The sequence below is a fragment of the Channa argus genome, chromosome 14 (assembly GCF_033026475.1).
Source record: "Channa argus isolate prfri chromosome 14, Channa argus male v1.0, whole genome shotgun sequence".
Classification (NCBI taxonomy): Eukaryota; Metazoa; Chordata; class Actinopteri; order Anabantiformes; family Channidae; genus Channa; species Channa argus.
In genome coordinates, this window is record NC_090210.1 from 15,285,391 (window position 1) to 15,307,101 (window position 21,711).

The window sequence follows — 21,711 nt, forward strand, 5'->3', positions numbered from 1 at the left end:
CAGCTGCAAAACAACCATAACATGGATGCTAACATGGAGTCAGAATGGAATCTTTTACTGTACAGCAGGTACGCAACTGCATAATTCATGTTATTACATTTAAAGCAGCAGTGTCCATGTAACCAGTTTGGATATTTATTATTCATCAAAGCACCTATGGGGGCCTGGTGGCTCAGTGGCTCAAAGATCATCGGGTTGGGATACAGAAGGCCAAGGAAATGAAACCCACCCAACCAGGTGTGGCCCCCGCTGGTGCAGATAAAAATTCTTAAAAATCTTATTTCCTTTTTGATCATATAGGCTGGCACAGCACACATTCATCCTGTGCGATCCTCAGCACAAAGCATACTCCAGTTTTTGACCTGCTAGTAACAGGCTGCACAGCAAGTTAAAGAATGTTTTGTTTTAGATATTAGCAACGTTCAAAAGTTATGATATTACTTTTTTATATTAAACAATGTTTCCTTTTTAATATAAGGAAAACTTGGGCAGACGGCTTTTAACTGTATTTAGTCTATTTATTGTCTCCTGCTCATCCAAATTCAGATCATGTTTTAATTATTAAATGTTGAAATTATTAAGGATAATATAGGACACCTGGAAAGCGCTGACAAACATGTGATTTGAATGTCACTTAATTTTACCTTGCTGCTAACCTCTACTGCTTTTTATACCTTATAAACTGGTCAAACTGAAAAACAGGTATGGAATTGCAGGGTGTACTGACAGCTTCAAAAGACCCACGGCTGCACGTAATGCAAGGGTACTGGACACTTCTTGATGCTTCGGGAATAAGAGCAAGCTGAAGAAGCAGCAACTTAAACTAATTTTACCCCCAAGACCTCTAATCACACTCCTTATTATACAAAACAGAAATGTCATGAATGGATAGGGATCCTTTTTTAAAACAATAAACGCTCTCAGAAATGAGAATTTAATAGGACACATAAATGATCAGCGCACAGTTAAAAGCTGTAAAATTGTGTGTGTGTGTGTGTGTGTGTGTGTGTGTGTGTGTGTGTGTGTGTGTGTGTGTGTGTGTGTGTGTGTGTGTGTGTGTGTGTGTGTGTGTGTGTCTCCAGCAAAGGAATTTCTACCGCCAAGTGTAACAAGTCTTTGTTTAGTGGACTGCAACAAAGCCTTTGAAGACAAGACCTTGTGGCCCCAGTGGAGACCCCTCTCCGCATACACACCACTCACACACATTATAGAAATGCTGCATCACTGCAGCGTGTTCACACTTCACATAGCTGGATTGATTAACTTTTGATTCATTGCTGTCACTGGAGGCCAAAGCAAGGAAATTGTTTGTGTAAAAGTTGTTATAAAAGAGCAGAGTGGATGGCAATAGGGGAAAACGTATCAAGAAATCTTCCTGAACCTAAGACATAAAAACATTTTCTATACAAAAGTAATAATTTTTAAGATATTTCAAATAAAATTTTCCAATGTGAAAAAAGCGAACCAATTTTCAGAGGAAGGTATATGTGAGGAGTGGGGAGTTGGAGCTTATACCTGCAGTTATGTCATTTTGGCAAATGTGGATGAGGAGGTAGAGGAGTGCACCAAACCCAGGGTTGTTGGTTTGATTCCCGATTACTCCAGTCACGTGTTGTGTATCATTTGGCGACACACTGAAACACAAGTTACTGCATACAACAGCAGCTCCCCCACTGGTGTGTGAGCAAGTGGGCAAATGAAAGTTCCTTGGGTACCGATAAGGTAGAAACCATCTACTTTTAATGCCTCAGATAGATAAATACCCACCAGCAATTTTTTGATTCCACAATATTTTTAAATACAATTTTCTTATTTCAATTCATCTTAGAATAAATTTGGCTGATTGTCCTGAGGGTCTTCATTCATAACTGCATGAGCAGGAATTCAGCTGCTGTTCTAAACAATCAAAGACCAATAACTGCCATGTCATGATGCTAAGATATTAGCAAAATGTGTAGTTTAGCAAGTGAACAGGGTGTTGACAAGCAATGCTCATCAAGATAAATCAGCTTTTCTGCAGGGTCTGTAACGTGGTAGGAAACAAGACCCAGGTGCAAAACTAACATGTTCTTAATTTCCAAACACCAAATAAACTGCACTCAGCAGGCAGACAAGTAACAGACAGTAACATTTTGTCTTCAGGTCAGAACACAGCCGTGGAAATAAGCATAATTCATCAATAGGAACGAGCAACCAAAGGCAGCTGAGAACTAAATGTATCTCTAGAATTTATTCAAAGTCAGTAAAAAAAAAAATAAAATAAAACATATTGTGGAGAGATGGAGTGAGAGGAAGCAGGAGGGAGAGACTGTGGGTGAGTATGACAACTAAACAGTCACATATGAATGTGACAAATACTGTGTAAAAGCCTGACAGGTAATGTTAGACAGCTGTTAGATAATAGAGAACAAATTGTGAGTATAATAATTACAGGTTTAATAACAGGTTTAGTTTTGGTTTAAAAACTTTATTCAGATTCTATACACTACGTCATATTACAACATGGGTTGATATGGCGTGATATGACGTCATACCATTCATTCACATTCAAAGAATTTTTAATTTGTCTAAAATTTGCCCAATTGTATTGAAAGGTTTTGATTATTTAACATGTTTTAATGTGGCTCTAATAATATAAGAAAACATAAAATATTAGAAGTCGGTAACAATTTCAATGTTTTCAGCCCTGATGAGAAACCTGATGACTTGGGAAAGGATTATTCCTTTTGTCTTGTTGATGTCCATCCTTTCCATGGCAGTTGTTAATCTTTCAGCTGCTAGCTCAGGTGTTTTCATATGTATTTATACACAACAGTAGCATTAGCATGTATCTGAAGGTCTACCCCCCTAACACAGATCTGTAAATAACTTCCATTGAATTCATATTTGTAGACAGCAGTGACAAAATCTATAGATTGAATGAACATGTTTATGTCAGTTATTCTTGCTGCTGATGAGCCCATGTTCTCAGAAGAGTTCTTGGTAACCATGGAAACTGCACATACACTATTTTAAGTCATAGTAGCGGCGATTCTGACATCTAGTTCAGACTTCAAAGAAGCTGCAAAAAAGGGGGTGTGGTGGTCGTAGCCTATTTGCATATAAAGCTACTCACTCACTCACAACTGAGCATCTGCCAGCTTCCTGAAATAGAGAGATTCTTGGATGTGCCAGAAAGCATGATCTGAGGTATTTCAGCTGGAATATTCAACACACATATCTAGGACTGATAGATATACAAAAACTTGTTAAAAAGAGTATGTGTTATGTTGTATAATTTTAAAACAAGAACATCATGATTGTGTCACTCCTCTTTTATCAAAGATACTGTAGATTGTATTTGCTCAATTAGGTGTATGGTTGGTGTTTCACTGAAAGAAAATGCTCTAAAAGCAAGTTGTCAGTAGTTCAATGACAACTTGTAGTTATAGGCTTCATGACTTATTATGTCTTCAGACTTATAAACAGGAATACAGTAGCTGCCAAATTAGATATGTAATAAGAAGAGCTAAAATATATATTTTTTAAAAGCCTAGTAAATGGGAAACGGTGGCTTATATAGAGCTTTTATCCAAAGAGCTTTACAATGTTATACACTGATGGCTGCCATGCAAGGTGCTCACCTGACCCACACCTTGGGGTTCAGTGTCTTGCTGAAGGACACAGTTTGACACATAGCCAGGAGGGACCACTGACCCTGTGGTCCCTGAGCTGAGCTACAGCTGCCCCAGGTATTAAGTTGGAAGATATCTTTGTCAAAGAAGTAATAATTATGTTCACTTGGGATTCACTGGTCACAGCTAAATCAAAATCCTGATGTGCTGTATCTATTGGAGAGACACCTCAAATCCTCTTTATTAAAGTTTTGACCTATAAGAAAATCCTTACATCCCCTGCTTATCCATTCATTGTGCTGCATGACATCACGGTTTATTTTAAACCTCATTTTATTTTATGTATCTTGACTTTGCTCTTATTGAGGAAGTCTCTTCTTTTTTGTTGGTTCCTTCTTTTTGTTTTGGAGCAGAGACCATTTCCAAAAAGACAAAGCATTTTCCCGTCTGGGATTAAATTTTTTTTTATATTTTTTCAAGCCAAAGACCCGAGTTCAGTTCCTGAGTCCTGTGTCTAGGGTTAGAGAAAGATTGTGGATGTGTTTAAAAGCAATAAAACACATTTTGTGTAAAACAAGGTCCTCCTCTATTTCCTCTATTACACCAGCCCTTGATCTTCCTCTGACCCAAACAAGCTCCTTCACAACCATAAAATGTTTAAATAATGCTATAGTCAAACAAACTGGACATTGTTCTGCAGGATCACATATTTTGGCAGAAAATGAAACCAGATATTTTGCTGCAAAATCAGATAGTTTTTTACTGGTAACGTATTTACAACTCAACATTTACGTTACATGAAACGTAATGTGGTTGAAATTATGTTCCTCGGGAAAGTGTAATCGTATTTGCCGTTTAGTCTTATAGAACTTTAATTTTTAGAAAAGAGGGTTGATTTTTAGTTTCCCTTTTCAGTGTTGTGAGCATTGAGCTGTGGTTCAAACCACCAACTCTGTGGTAAGCAGACAATCCACTTTACCTCTCAAGCCAGAGCCACCAGTACGTTTAGGAAGAAAGCACATTAAATTTGCTGCAGCTGCAGTAAGTATTGAATGTCAGTGCTTTCTCACTAAAGACATGATGCACCCGGTGACTTTGTGTGTTTTTCACAAAGGTTCAACGGTTCTGAATCATGTGTGAAATAAAGGGAAAAGTGTTTATAGATTTGAGAAATGAGTCTTTATTTTTGGTAGTTGGCGTCATAGTTTGGCAATAGAGTGTAAGTGATCAAGAGAAACTATGCAATTCGAAGTTACTATATAAACTTTTGCAAACAGGAGTAAGAGGGCACAAAGTAGCACAACCTCTCCATTCACCTGAAATGAGACTCTGTGGACATCTTTAAGATCGATCATGATGAAAGATAATTAATGAATAAAGCTGTGCACAAGACAGTGGACTTACTGTGGCTGTTTAACAACTGTAAAGCAGGATAAAGAATCCAGGGGTTTTGTTATCTCACTCTGAATGCTGAATGCCTGGTTTTGTTGAAAGCGGAGAGGAAATGGTACATGATTATCAGCACATTTCAGTAGTGAAGATGAAAGCAGAATCAGATAGGAGGTCAGCGAGGTCACTGTGGAGCTGCTGGACCTCCCCTTTCACCTCTTGACTGATGGGTGGCCTTTAGGCAGACCATGTAAGGGGGGGGCCTAAGTGCTGACAATGCAGCCACTACTTCCTTCCTCTGGCTGACTCTCACTCCACACACATACACACACACACACACACACACACACACCTCTAGATCTTTTCCTCTTTTTTTGTACCAGACATTGAATGCCGACCTGACAAGATCTCAATGCTGCAGTTATGCCCAGTGGACTCTGCTGGCTGGGAATGATTCTTTGTTCATGTTTGTGAATAGATCTCATTCATGCAGTTAAAAGAGTGTTTTTTGTGGGGGATTTGGATTCATTGAAAACATCTACAATACTATATATTCAATGGTAAAACAACATCTACCATAAATGATTTTAACACTAAAATTTTAAACAGTTATTGAAACATCACAATTTATAAAACTTCAGCCCAGATGTGGACCAACACATTCTCAGACTCACTCTTTGAAAGCTTTTTAATTTGTTGTCTGTTTTGTCTTTTGGGAAAGAATAAATCCAAAGTCTCGGTGGTACGGTGTAGTGATGCAGCGAGTGATGTAGTTGTTTCATCTCCACTTAAGTGTGTTATTGTCCACACAATAGGCTAATCTAATGAAAATGAGCCTCCATCCATCTGTTTCCTACACCTGCTTCTCCTCCTTGTGGTTGTGGGTGGTTGGAGCTCAGTGGCTAATGACTGGCAGTCAAACACCGGGAAACAAAAACAGACCAGCACATTCACACCTACAGACAGGAGAGTTTCAAACTCATCTAAACTGGACTGTGGGAGGAAAACCCACACATGCACAGGGACAACCTGCACCTCCACACCAAAAAAACCCCAGCTGACCATGATGGGTTCAAACCACACGCAGCACATGTCTTAGTACATGTGCAGAAGGAACTCGATACTGTAATATAAAAACTGCTGCATAAGATCAAACGGTCATAAATCAGCTTTTCTATTGTTTCACAATGTGGTGTGTTTCCGCTACACTACATTCTTCAACAACAGTGGAAAGTAACTAAGTACATTTACTCAAGTACTTTACTTAGGTACATTTTTGTCGTACTTTTTAAATTATTTCTGATTTTTTTATGTCATACTCGATACACTTTCAGCTTTTTACTCCACTCTTAAATATGATATATGTAATTCTGAGTTTCTTTTGATTTTCAAATGAGTATAAAAATATAGTTGATAAATATGACATATTATTACATTTACCCATAAAATTAGGTAAAACTTAACCAGCTGTGATATTAAAGTGATGTATATTCTGAATATGAATACACTTATAATTTTATGATACAATCTACATTATTCAGAAAATAAACCTTGCATGAGTACTTTACTCTTGTTACTTTATATATACATATATCTATCTATATATCCTTTTTTCTTTTTTTTACTTGTGAATGCAGGACTTTGCTACATTTACATATGTAAAAAGATCTGAGTAAGTGGCCATTATGGCTGGGGGAGCTTAATTAGAAATAGCAGGAGCTTAACATTGTCTCCTGAAAATGACAATGACAAACAACAGTCTTTCTACTAATCCCATTTATACCAGCATGTAGTCAACGTGTCTGAACTCATCCTGGACAAAGTAGACTTTTTTAATGTAGAAACAATGGATCTGTCTATTTGCTGTACAGAAAAATGTTTAGGCCAATGAAGCTACATAACAGCACAAGGCCACTAGAGTCACAGCTGCTACAACATGCATATTTCTCATCTCATTTCGAAGACTTATGCATTGATCTTACTGCTGTTATACAGCCCCAGACATTTACTGTAATTAGTTACAGTCCACAGTAGTCTACACTTGTTTGGTCAGATTGAGACTGTATCTAAAAGCTGCAATGTTCAAACTGTGTAAGTGTGAGAGCTGAACTGCCGATGGTGCGACGCTTCAGGAAACAGAGCTGCTCTGGCTGAGAGCCAAACACAGGTGTTGCTGCACAAACACACACACACAGACACACACACACACACACACAAACACACACACAGCTCATTCTTCTGCACACCCAAAATGAATGACAGGCAGACAGAGAGAGGTCAACCCAGTGGTTAAAAAGAATGAACTAGACAACACATGAACAGTTACATTATACACTAAATGCTCACACATAACATTAGTTTTGTATGACAGTGGTTAGTCAGTTTGAATAACTTGCTCATCAGTTACAGAAGACCAGTCTCTGTGTTTACTTATATTATTATTATTATTATTATTATATTATTAATATATAATCCAGCATACAGATAATGAGCGACGACACCTACTTTCCTCTCCGCTATCAGCTACAGTTCTCCAGTTCTCCAGTTCTCCAGTTGTTTAAAATCACAGTCAACTTCAAGCCTCGGAACAAAGAACCCATCCACAATCCAGCTGTGCAGCACTGAACTACTTGCTTACATTCGTCTAACCTGCAGTGATGTGTTGAGGGAACATTAGCAGAAATGCATCTAAACCACGCTGGTGCTGCGACGCATGAGCAACCACCCAAAACATAGTGACTTGGATGGGGTTGATTCAGCATTAAAATAGTTTTCTAGTTTGACATAAATGTTTGGATTTACCTTTATTTAAATATTAAACTTCATGTAATTAAAAACAAACAAACATCCATTTCAGCGTCCCGTTGCTGCCACTAATCTGAGTACTTCTTTAAGTAGTAATGTGCTCACACCGTGCTAATTGTCAGCAGTTTTAATAATCTCTCACCAGCACGGTGATGGAGTGGTTAGTGCTGCTGTCTCACAGCTAGAAAGACTGTGCTCTTTCTGTGTGGAGTTTGTTCTACCGGTGCTTGTGTGGCTTTCCTTTAAGTTTCATCCTGAAGTCATATAGTCATACAGACATATTAGGTTGGTGATTCTAATTTGTCCAAAAGTATGAACAAAATCGAGCAATTTATTACAGAGACTGGAACATTTAATTAGGATTAAAGGAACTGCACTAGGTCGTTTTAAATGTTCAGACAGATTACAATTTGTTAATGTTAATGATGAATCTTGCACGCACGCAGAAGTTAGTTATGGAGTTCCACAAGGCTCTGTTTTAGGACTAATACTATTTACATTATATATGTCTCCTTTAGGAAAGTCATAGTATTTGGGCCTAAAAATCTAAGGAATATACTGTCCAAACATATTGTTACTATAGATGGTATAACTCTGGCTCCGAGTACCACTACAAGGAAACTCTGAGTTATTTTTCAGAAGGATTTTCCATCCGCAGTTGCAAACAATTTTTTACCAAGATCTTATATTGATGATGGGAGAGATGGATAGCAGTGTTATAGTATGCAGTTTTCTAAAACACAGTCCTATATTGACACCTGAAATTTGCTAACATGCTAGCAAAGATCCATTTACATCAAATCCCATGCCTGGCGGAGTGGGATTTCAACCTTTGGCCTTCTGTATCCCAACCCAATGCTCTACCACTGAGCCACCACGCCCCCCTTAATTAAGACTTTGTTGATGAAGCAGTTTTTTTGGTAGAAAGGGATTTTGACTTACCCTTGCTTTGTACTCTGCTTTTTAATATCGATTTTTGAATAATCACAGTTTTAGTCTTACGCAGTTTTTGGAAATTTCTTCTCTCCTTCAGCAGAATGGTGGTGACATGTCGTAATTTCTGTCCTTCTACTCCTAAACTTTTTATCTCGGTTCTCGACCGTGACTTAATTTTTAGTAATTTCCTCACTGTGCTAGTTGAAGCCTTCTGCCGCTCACGGTGAAGAAATGTTTCAGATATGACTTTTTTATTTATTGCACTGTTTCTGAGGCACATTTCTGAGTCCTTTCTGACGTGTCTGTATATAAACAAAAGTGTCTCTTGCTAAACTTCCCACTTGTTCTCTCTTTCTCTCTCGCTCTTTCATTTCTATGGTAACAGAGCCTTCATTCCTGCCTGCCTGCCTTCATTTTATTGATCATCACATAAAGTATATCACCATGTTCGGTGAAGCCTTTTTAATTTTGTTCAAGTTTTTGAATTTTCTTCACATTTTGCTCAATTTGCAAGGCAAAATCTGAGCAATTTATAACCTGTCTTCAGCAAATGTGAGTGACTCAGCAGATTGAAAGCTTTTGTTGAGACGGTAATGGACACAGCTTAATCACGTCCAAACATTTTACCTGAAATGATACACAGTGGGGAGACACACATACACACACACACACACCGGAAACACACCGCTAAAAACACAAATGCTAAGTAGTAATAGTAGTAAATGCAGTAATGAGTCCAGATTCACTGATTAGACAATGTTAGAATCTCTTCAACTTTCTCTACATTGAAATGTAAATAGTTCTGCATACTTTAACCTACTGAGATTTCAACTTTAACATAATATTTTGAAATGGTCATAGTAGTTTATAAATTCAACTTTTTTTCAGGTGTTTGACTTTCACTTAGCACTCGGTTATTACATTTCCATGGTTTTAAGGATTTTTATGCGACCAATTCATGTTACATCTACTCAAGGCAAAACAGTTAACCTTCAATTCTCCTTTTCCTGAATTTCTTCTAATTATTTTTAATTTTTATAGTAAACGTTTCAGCTATTTTAGCAAAACCAAAACTTTCAGCTATTTTTAAATATTATTCAAACCTTTAAAGATGAATATTCTGAAAACCCAATGGAAATACAACGTTTCTGTCTCATATTAATCAGATTTTTTTGTTTGAGGGAAAACAGGAAACGATGACTACATCAAATGAAAATAGTCATCAAATAGTCATTTGACAGATGTTTTTAGTGCCTTACTTAGTTGCCTATTGGCTCAGTGTGTAGGATATCAGGCTGGGATACAGAAGTCTGCAGGATCACCCAGTGTGAGTGTCTCTGGGTGTCCCCTGTGGCAGCCCACTGGTTTAAATGTATATGTGCTCAATGACAACCAAAAAAATTCTAATTCTACAAACCAAGCAGGATAAGTCAGGGAAGGACAATGACAGAAAAATGCCAGGACAAAATCATTCAATTTAGTCAAATTAAAGTGCCAAATAAGGAAGAATAGATTTTTTTAAACGTGAGTTTTGACTTCAATAGTTGTTAGGATATTGGGGGCTGCTGAGTGTGCAGAGTTTGATTATTAATTTGAGTTTATTACACCATTATGGGAAAACTGAGCTGAAGAGCTTTAGTTGTGTTGTGAACGGACTAGATATGGGTGATGACCAATCTGTAGGTGACAGTTGAACCTGATATGCAGCCATTGGAAGCCAACACCTTGAATCATCTAAAGAGGTTTCATCGTGCTGCTGGTAGCTCTGTCACTAGGATGCTGCAGTAGACAAGAAAAGATTTGACCAGCACCTGCACGTCGATTGAGATAGCATATTCAGAAAGCTGGGGTCTGATCTTTCTGATGTTGCAGAGGGTAAAACTCATTAGGTTGTTAATGATGATCCTTGAGATGCCATTCTAATGTGCAACAAAGTGAAACACCTTTCAAACACATTTGAAAAGAAATTGTGTAAAAGTGTTCACTGCTATCTTCTTTGGATTTTTCTAATAGATATGATATTGTAGTCAGAAAAAAAAAACAAGCAATATGTCCCAGTATAGATACTTTTGACTTGTTGTACGACTTGGTTGGTTTGTTTGAAGCACACTAAGGTGTAAAGGTCACAGATGGGTGACGGAGGAAGAAAGCAGTACTGGTTAAAGAGGAAGTAGGTGTGTCTGTCTCCATTCCAGCCGTTTTCCACAATGACTGACACTGAATGCTCCATGCCACCCTGCTGCTCTGTTATCTTCTCACACAGCAGAGCTCCTGCATTCTTATCCTAAACCCAGTAAACAGTGAACAGGTAATACAAAGAAAAAGAATCAAAGCAACAGGAAGAGTGAAAAAAAAATTATTAATTTGTCCTTCTAATACAATATAATGACACAGGGAAAGAAAAGGTTTAAGTGAGGCACAAAGAAAAGATGAAAAGGCAATATTAAACCGTGTTAAAATGGTGATTAAGTCCATCTCACAGAGAAAATGCATTTCTTTATAATGACTTAAAAACACAACAAATGTCTGAAAAAGCAACTCAGCCATGCAATCATCATGTTTTAGTGGATTTCCAACAGCTTTTTATGACAGGCAGATAATGGAATGACAAGTGAAGTTGTAGCTCTAAAAAAGAACCTGTCATTTCTAACGTGTGCAAAGATCTTTGTTGACATTCAGAAAGGCATTAGATTTGAATTCAAAATGTGTGTACAATAAAAGCTTTAGAGATAAACACAAAGTAATGTTCTCCTGAAATGTTTTGACATTTTGGTTAAAAGCCTCAAACGAATTCACAGGATGTTCAAAGATATGACCAGCGTAGAAAAAGTGCCCTAAATGGGTATTACAATAAATCAATACAAAAATGAGGGAAAAAGCAGGTGGGGTCTGGTTTGGAGGACACCAAGCAGCTTCCATTCCGTAACAGTGCTGTGTAATAAAGAGAAATAAAGAGAGAATTTTATGATTTGCATATTTTTTGATTGAAAATAGGACCAAGAATAAATCATATGTTGAAAGGAAAAATTACGATTGTTTTCTGAAAACTATTTGCATATTTTGAGCTCAATGCCAGCAGCATGGTTTGAAAAAAAGTTGGGACAGTTTGGAGTTGAGCCACCCGTGTTAATGTACTGTAGTTAAAGCTAGAACTATGTAACCCTGCATGGTGGAAGTAATCAGTTTTCATTATTTCTTTAGTCAGGATTTGTTTGGGCAGGGCTCAAAGTTAGAAGATGTTTTTAAACATATTTAATATTTACAACTGGTATCAGCGACTGATACCAGATACCAGTCAGCGACTGACATCAGCACTGAGACAGACTATAGTCTGCCCTCTCCTTTTGAAGTGAGAATTTCCCACTCTCACAGGATTTGGAAGGGTGGGGGGGGTCTAGCACCAGAATATCATGTCATTCCCAACCAGTCATCAAGTGTGTTTCCCCCATTTTACTTAGTCGTCAGCGGTGTGCTTCTTCCAGACTGTCAGAGACTACAAATCTGTGATAGTTGGTGGAAACAGTCTTTATGTGGGAGTCCTCAGGTGTGTCCCCAGCATTTCAAGTCATGGCTCGACAGAAGAGACGAGCCCAAGAGCTAGTCCGCGGTTCACAGCGAGTTCAGACATTCAGACAGAGGGGACTGAAGGCCGTCCAAGTTTTTGGGCGCCAGAGATTACAGTTGGAACGTTGGAGTGATGACTTTAGAAGAGAGCAGCAGACGGCACTGCTTATAATTATGTGGTTTTGAAACAATTTATATACATGCTGACTTTTTTAATCACTTATTTTGGCTGAATGATTCATAACGCATTTTCCTGTGATGTGACAAAACACAGAACCCATTTATTTCTCTTTTGCATGGACTTTACCAACAAATATAATGAAAATATTTGTTGATGTCTTACATTTCTCGTGATAATGTGAAAGAGGGACATTTGGACATGAAGAAACTATCCTAATGCAAGCTCTTATTTAACTACCTGTGCAAGCACGACCTGCTCCCCATCAAACAGTTTCCTCTGTATGGCATTAGCAATAATAAGAACAATTTCATTCAGCCGCACTTATGCTCCACGATCTGATGTTAGTTTATAAGCTAAATCTGCTGAGTATTAGTTCAACAATGCTAAAAATGTAATCACATGAAAAGATCATTTTGAGGTAGTCCTGTGTTCACTAAAGCATATTCACTGTAATGAATCCCAGTTTCACCATTTGATATGTTGTCTTTGTACTATTTACAATCAAACACAAGTTTTAAATGGTTGGACGATCACTTTACAGTGTCCCACCTTTTTTAAACACTGGGCTGAGTTAAATGGAAGCATTCAAGCTGCCACATCACCACATTGAGATTTGATGGTGGTTGCCTGCTGTCAGCTGACATGCTATTACCGTCCGAATCTAAACATGACGGCTGGATGTTAGTACTGTTCATTTAAGGCAAATGTTGTGAATGTCAGTCACACTGACTGACAGCAAACTTATCCACTGGACAGTTCAGGTGACTGATTTTGTTTCCCCACAGGGGGAATCAAAATCAGTCTATTATTTTTACTTGACAGCAAATCATGTTGCACTTAACTCTGATCCCAAGCTTTGTCATCTCTGGTGGTCTGACTGGCTGAGAGCTGGGAATGTAAAAAAGAGATGGCAGCTTTTCATCTCTTTTGGAAAACAGACTATGACAAATAGCGTAATGGGATGATGTGACGTTTTCTACGTTGGGGCGTGAAGGAAACTTACATTATTAACCTTTTATGCTCATGCAAACTAAAGCAGAGTTTAGCTGTGTAATTTTCCCATTGCTTATGGTCTGCATCAGGTTTCAGTTGGCAGCATCACATGCTGATAGACTGTGCTAATGGGGCACACCCACCACAAAATATGTTGACTAAAGCCAAGGAGGCATGTTCCTCTGAAAAAGCCAGCCCTATTTGTCCCTCTAGGATTTCACAGATTTTTTTGTGGTTGTTGTGGCCTAAAATGTTTTACAAAAAATAAAACAATTGTGACGTATGTTGCAATGTTTTTTATTATGCTTTCAATGGCAAGGTGATGCAGAATTTGCATTGGATTGGTTAATTTACCCGTTACAATCACAATATCTCACAATAATGGATGGACTGGATAAAGTTTAGGTGTGGACACTGACATCCACTCTTTGTCTCACCCAGTCTGACTTGGAGAGAAACAACAATGACCAGGCACAACATTTAAATGTTTAAATGTTGGTGCCACAGCTATGGTGCCAGGAAGAGACAGTACTATGTATCAAAGCCAAATGTGGGTTCAGTTGAGATGATGGACACACACACACTGGATGCCTTGCAAGCAACAAAACTCACCGACACTGGCACGATTTACATTATAATTCAGATATTAATATTTTTTGGTTAATTTATTTTGTGTTTTAGTTTGATGTTACTACTGCATTTGTTTGTCCTTGCAAAGTTGTGTCTCAACTCAAACATATCTTGCAGGTCTTTTTATTCTTTTTTGCCACATACATCCGCACTTCAACATGGGGATCTCGATGATAAGAGCCAGTTAAAAGGAAGAAGATTTGAGACTTAAAGCTTCTTGCAATCACAGTCCTTTGTTGTGCTCACTCTGGCACATGCTGTCACTTGCTCTCCCCCTTTCTCCCATGTAGCAAAGATTTCATCATCTGTGCCCTACCTGTGTTAACCTTGGATAGTATTGGTTACATTAGTGAGTAATAAAGCCCTTTTATGTTTTAGTCAAGGACATGATAGATTTTCTGGCAGTAATATTATCTGAAGCATCCTCTGCCAACAAAGTATTTAAAGTGACTCAATGAAATATCATAACTGGAATAAAACACAAATAAGTTTGAATAATTTTCATAATGTAAATCATTTTACTTGCTACTTAAAATTGCAAAATCTAAACTGCTTTAATGAAACTGAATCCCCATGATTGCAGTATTGACCCTCTGTTGGTTAATATTCCAGACATTCCATTAAAAGGGGATAAGAGGCTGATGTCAGCAGTGTGTCTGGTGTCCCTCAAGTAGTTTTGTCATGGCTTTAGCAAAAGGTTGAAAACCAACCCTGCCATCACACACAATGATCTCAATTGATCCACAACAGCTAGATTTTGAAGTAACACAGGCTTGGCCTGCAGTGCTTCACTGGATGATGCAAAAAGTGACTGACACCAGTACGGTCAATGGAACTGAAGTGTTAATAATCAAGGCATCCACTCATGGTAATGGAGGAGAATGGATTTGCTGTAGTTTGAAGATATTAAGCTGCAAACAAAGTCGAATGTTTGACTCCTGATTGCTGGTAACAAAGCATTTCAAGGTGTTAATTGTCAGTGTAATGAACTCAGAGCATTCAAAAGACTTCAGTGGATGTAACCTAATTTATGGCCATTATATCCACTAATTAGGCAGTTCTGTAACTTAGCAGCCAATACAATGTGTTTTAGTGAGGAGGATGAAAATAGTCATTTTAGCAACTTATGACTGAGAAAGCTCTGCTCTTTTAGAGTCAATACAAACCACAACCTTCATCTTTGTAGTACAATAACACAGATTAGACATTATATGCTTTTTATCTCCTCAGCCAACCCTGGCTCTCAAATATTATGTTTCAAATATTCAACACATGATTGCAACAGGATTACAAAATCGTTCTTAATGTGAGAGAAGTGTCACTGAAGTGCAAAGTCTCTTTTGAAGGACAACCCGGAAAAAAGTTGCAATTAAAACCATAAAAATATATTATAAACTACATTTTAAAATAAGAACAGAAACTAAAATCCATATATTCAAGTGGCAAGTCACATCAAGATATCAAACTGAAGGTTCGTAGTGCAATATCCACTTTGTCTCACTAGTGTCATTAAACTTTTTATGGTTTTGTGTAAACTTTTACATCACTCACTTAAAGATTTTGGCAATGTTTATTATATGGAAAATATGTAAATATAATATATACATATGTAAGCTCAAAGAGTCACAAAGATGGACTGCAGTCTCTCTGTGTGGGCCTGAGATAGACTGGACACCTGATCAGGGTGGACCCCCACCTGTTGACCAATGACAGCTGGGAGTCCAGAGAAAACAAAAATACAAAGCTAACATAAAATGCTCACTACAAACAGCAAATCTTAGTGTGAAAGAGGAACAGGATGTCCAAAATGACTAAACGCTCATGTAAGAAATGGACATATCAAAGTGTACTGGTAGTTGGGGGGAAAGGACGAGCATAGGAATGGGACAAACTGGGGCCGAGGAAGATGAACTAGCAAATTAAAGGGTAAATGGTCTGCACTTATATAGCGCTTTTCTACCTATCGGTACTCAAAGAACTTTCCACTGCTTCTCATTCACCCATTCACACTCACAGTGCACCAGTTATGAGGTCTGAGGGAAGGGTTTACTTATGACTCTCATACCCATCAGGAAGTGCATTCACACGTGGGTTGTGAAAAAGGGTTTTGTTTCCATCTCCCCAAGGGAAACGCTTGTTGCGAATGCGAAGGTGGGAGTAAGGGATGAACTCTGGCTGCTCATGGCTATACTCTTTCAGGAAAATGTTCAGCATGCACACCCCAACACTAGGTAGGGCAACCAGAAAAGTGAGGTTCCTCCATGACTTGACTGACTGCTCGCCACGTCCACTGGCAGCAGAAAATTGATGCTGGACCTGGGTCAAAGAAGACCTCCGCAACATTTGAGAGAAGCGTCCGAGAGCCGTCATTTTCCTTTTCTTTTCTCAACAAAGTAAACTAACAGTTCTATATACACAAATGATAAGAGTGGATAAAGATCAGATGTGATGACCAGCGGCCAGCTGAGGAGCAGAAGACCAAGAGGAATCAGAGACAGATGCAGGTGAAATGTAGAGGTGAGGGAGCTTCAGCTGGCGAGGGGGAGAACTGCAGGGACACACACAAACAAGATGAAAACAAAGGCGACACACACATAAACTAATACTCAAAGTTTCAGTTTCAGTAATTTCACAACAAAGTTGACAATGAGTAACCAAATTGTTTTAAAGCCTTTTGCAGTAGTTTACAATAACTATTCTGGGTCATTGTAATGTAAAGGGTTCATGTGTTTTCAATTCTGTATAGAACAGAAATTCATGTTAATAGAAGAAAGGCAAAAGCATTACAAGGCAGTGAGGTCCAAATCTTGTAATGAGGACAGAGGACGGAAAGTGAGCTGGTCAGAAGAAAAGCTACAGATTACTTTAGACACGTTTAAATTAATACATCATAGTAAGTACAACATAAGTTTAACATGTATTCAAAGTAAATGGTCTGCACTTATACAGCACTTTTCTATCTGTGGTGGAGCTGCTATACAGCTGGCAAACACTCACCAGGAGCAACTAAGTTGGGGTTCACGGTCTTGCTCAAGGACACTTCTGCGTGTGACAGGAGGAGCCGGGGATCAAAACCAAAAAACCCGGGATTGGTGAACGACTGGTTTACCCCCTGCGCAAATATAGCTGTCAAATAATTGCTGTTGTGTGAATGAAGCTGTTAATAGCATACAATGAAAGCACTAAATAAATCACAGGTATCTGGAATTAAAACCAGCACTGCAGAAAATGTAAATTCAGAGTTTCTAACCACTGGGGGAAAAAAGTGTATATTTGAGACAAACGTGAAACAGAATATATATGTTGGTGCCTTTTAGGTCATTCAAAGATGCAAAAATGTAGATTATGTATAAATAATAAAGCCAAGCAAGATTTGTGTGCTTTTAGCTCCAAAAAATGCATCTACAGTAGTTTTAGTTTCCTTTGGTGTTATCCCGTAAGGGTCGCCCACAGCAGATCATCAGCAACCCTACCCAATATCTACTGGGCCTGCGCTGCGTGACTGGGAACAGGGGTGGGGGTGGGCAGTCGGGGGTTCAGTTTCCACAGTATTTTTACAGTTTATATAAAATGTTATTTACCAGGTATATGACCAAGAGCCACACGCACGCACACACACACACGCACACACTGACATACAGGTGTGTTGTCAGGATTTTAGAGACTGAGACACATGCCCTCACAGACACACATGCACACACATACACAAAAAGTTATATTTTAGTCCTTCCTTTATTGATATTATATATATATATATATATATATATTATAATTTAGAGAAAAATTTGTTTTGCAAATCAGCCTATAAGAAAACCCACACAAGGACAGGAAGAATCTGCAGCATTCTCACAGCCAGAAGCCACTGGCTTCAAACCTTTCAAATTTACAAGCTTCTAGTAGTTTAGAGTTTGCAGGTTCCCACTGTTCTGCCCTTTAGAGACACATATTCAGAAGTAAAACATCATAGACAGTAACAGGGATCCACACTCACTGGTCCCTTCATTAGTTACACCTGTAACATCTAATGCAATTGATGTGATCAATGAGTGTACGATATAAAGACCCTGGTAAAAATTGGCCTTCAACAGCAAATATTTACTTTTACTTTTAAATGTTTTCGGTAGTTTTTCTTCAAAAAATACATTACTGTGACATTCTGAAAGTTGTGTTACTTGCATGTGGCGGTTCTGAAAGCCACCATTAAGTAGGTGCTTCATCTGGTACCTCGTGGAGGTAGGTTAACTTGTAATAGTGGATTTTATGGTCTCTGTTATTTTTGTTTAAATGTGATACGAGGAAGGAAGACAGTTTGACATCCTTTTATATTCAGGTCTGTGTCCCTTTGCATGGTGGAACCAAATGGAAAGTGTGTTTGTCTCCATGGATGACCAGCCCAGCTCTGTTCTGTTTGCAGTTCAGAGGTGGGCGGCTGAGGCTTCATTGAAATAGCGGGTAGGTGAATGAGTCTTGGTGCGTTCGCAGACACACCTGTCCTCAGCTTATCCATAAGCATATGGTTCTCTTTTTGCAACTTGTCATTAAGTGCAATATGTGTTCCAAGCAGTCCCTGTAATGACTGGATCTGTTCTTTGATCTTTCTGTTGTCCCACTGACACAGCGAGAGCTTCTTTATGGAGTCATCTGGTCGCCGAGCCAAAGTGTCTTTCAGCGTCTTAATCTCCCTGTCCTTTTCTTGCAGAAGCATGTTATACTTGCTTCGGTTAGGCCCTGTCCGATTCCAGCGGAGATACGTTCTCCTATCCATAGATTTCAGTTGGCCCAACTTTCCGGTTAACTGGGCAGTCCAATTGACTGTGATGTAACAATTCTGCTCGAGCTCCCTCTTCTCTATCCTGAGGGATGAGAGTTCACCCAAATAGTTTTTAAGTGTATTTTCTTGTGTGACCTTGACAGATTCCTGGAGGTTGATGGTGCGTTTCAGTCTGAGCACAACTTCTTCATAGTGTTTGAGCTTTTTGTCTACATTTTCCTTATCTGCTTGTAGTTTGACCAGCTGGTTCTTTACATGGGCCCAGTCCTTCTCAGTAGAGGCTAAAGAGGTCATGAGTGTGTTCTTCTGTTTTTCAAACTGGGAGTTCTCGGTTTCCAGCTGTTTCACCACAGAATTATACTTACGTTTAAGCTTCTTCAGCTTCGTGACCAATGCAGGAATCTTAGCACGCTCAAACTCAAGTTGATTAGACAGTTTTAGATTTTTTTCTTTCTCCTCAACAATTATCTTCTTAGCTTTGAGCAATCTTGCAGCACAGGCATTTCTCTCAGCCTCAACCTGCCTAGTCCTGACTATTTGCAGTCTCTGCTTGTGCTCTGAGTCAGTAATCATCTTCCTTAGAGAGATTATCTCGTCGTCTTTGTCAAAAGCTTTCTTGTTTTCTTCTCTCAGTTCAACCAGAAGTTTGTTTTCATTGAATATGCATGCATTCTTTATTATTTCCAAATGTTCCGTAATTTTACGCAACTTGTCAACCTCGTTTTCCTGTTTTTCTAAATCCACTATCAAGGATTTTTTTTCTGTATTAATTTCGTCCATATATTGTTCTTTCTTAGTTATTAAATAGGATAGTTCCTCGATTTTGGATATTAACCTCTCTTTCTCAGCTTCCACCTCACACAGTTTTGTCTGCTGAGCAATGATTTGTTTTTTGTGTTCATCAATTTGTTCTTCCTGTCGCTTCGCTGTTTGTTCAACATCTTGAAGCTTTATTTTATACTTTCTCTGCTCCCACCTTAAATTGTTTTGCAGTTGTTTTATTTTATCATTTAATATTTCTTTTGTATGCTTGTGTTGCCTGTTCTTGCCTTCCAACTGCCGCAACTGATCTGTTATTGTTTTGTTGGATGCGTCAATGACACATATCAGCCCTTTTGCCTTGTCCTTCAATTTACTGATCTTCTCTTTGTATTCATGGATTTTCTCTGAAGCTAAAGTTAACTCCTTCTGTTTGTCCTGAAGCTTTTCGTGCAGCTTATCAAATCTCACCTGTTCAGTCTCTTTGATGTCTTTTTCATGCTGCAGTTGTGCTCTCAGCTGCTTCAACTGTTTTTTAAGTTGCTCCACCTGAGAGAAACAATCCTTCCTTTTGGTCTCTTCAAACTGCAATTTGGATTTGACCATTCCCAACTCTTTTACAAGTCTTTCCTCGTTGATGGTATAACCATCCTTTGTTCCCTGGAGTTTGTCGTTTTGAGCTTTTAGTTGTAATGTGGTTTGTTCGAACTCCAGTTTTAGCTTTTCATAACGTGATAGAAAATCACTCTCCTTCTGTTTCAGCTGATCGTACTCAGCCTGTTTTTTCTTCCAAATTCTCTCAGCATCATAAAATTGTGAAATACTCTTTTTAAGCTTGTTGTTTTCTTCCAAAAGCAATTGCTCATTTTTCTTTGCCTTTTCTAAATCAGCCCTGAGCTTAGGAATTAAAGATGGATTTGTGGCAGCTAGGCTTTGATTAAAGTCTGTAGTCATCTTAATTGATTAAAATAAAATAATGTACTTACTAATATAATATACACTGTTCTCTCCAACAGATGTTCATTAGTGAGAATGAAAATTCAGGCTAGCAACTAAAACATTCAGTTGATGACATCATAATACATGAAAGTCAAATGACTTTGATGTTAGCGCGTCTAAACGTCGACGTGTCATGATGTCACCTCCCCAGTTTTAGTTTTTGAAAAAAATAAATGTAAAATTAAATTTCTAAAATAAATATTTATAATCAATATTTGAAAAAAAAATACTTTTGTGAGATTCATAGGAAGACATAGGAACTGCTCATAGGCCTTAATCTGGAGTTGGCCTCATATACAAAGACAATAAATCAGTGTTTGGCTGTAAACAGACTGCTTGAAGAAAATACTTAAATCAATGGGGGGTAATGTTACTGCATTTGCAAAACGTGCCACGAACCGGCGACACGGTTGACCTCATTAACCGTCACTGCAGAACTCTGGCCATGGGTTAGCAAACATGCTTGCAAACACTTCTGGTTAGCCTTGTTTAGAGACCTCAGAAACAGCGACTTCTTTGATGGCAGGGTTTTCCACAAAGTCTTCACCAACTTTGCTGGGGGGGGGGGGAGCTAGGGATGTTTTACCTGCATGTTCTATTTTCAATTTTTTGTTTTATCTGCATTTTCTATTTGGCCAAATTTACTTGTCCAAAATAGTAAATGCAGGTCTAATAAAAGAGAACTAAAATAAAGCATAAATACTGAGGTCATGATAAAAACGGAGAAGGAGATGAACAACAGCAAAAAATAACATGTTGATGAAATATGTATCTGACACATTAATATAACATCTGTAGTCTGATCTAATGTTTAACAAACTAATTGATCCAAATACTGAAGAGCCACTCAAGAGATTGTTGTATAACAAACACGGAACATATATTAAATACAAAGTTTGTCAATTAAGCTCATAAAGTATTTCCACAGAAAACATTGAGATGATAACCTATTCACCGCAAAAGCTACTACTACCTTGTTGTACCAATAACTGTACCTTGCACCTCCTATAGTCGTATCTTGTAGATGGAATAGCTGTAAATAAAAATATTTTTTCCCCTGACAACTCTAG

At 38.2% G+C, this 21,711-nt stretch overlaps 1 protein-coding gene across 1 annotated transcript; it reads right to left on the minus strand.

Annotated features, from left to right (window-relative positions):
- Positions 1-18,005: 18,005 nt before the first annotated feature.
- On the minus strand, positions 18,006-20,596 carry LOC137098448 (myosin heavy chain, clone 203-like). The gene is made up of 2 exons (XM_067474684.1): positions 18,601-20,596; positions 18,006-18,043 (listed from the first exon to the last, which is right to left on the minus strand). Exons 1-2 carry the CDS (start codon positions 20,594-20,596, stop codon positions 18,006-18,008), a joined length of 2,034 nt encoding a protein of 677 aa, XP_067330785.1.
- Between the last annotated feature and the right edge of the window lie 1,115 nt (positions 20,597-21,711).

Bases quoted from the DNA above. Each gene is read 5' to 3' on its own strand.
- LOC137098448 (XM_067474684.1), bottom strand. From the start codon at position 20,596: ATGACTACAGACTTTAATCAAAGCCTAGCTGCCACAAATCCATCTTTA. The intron at 18,044-18,600 runs GTGTGTCTGCGA...GTGTCTCTAAAG, and splicing joins TATGGATAAGCTGAGGACAG to GGCAGAACAGTGGGAACCTG.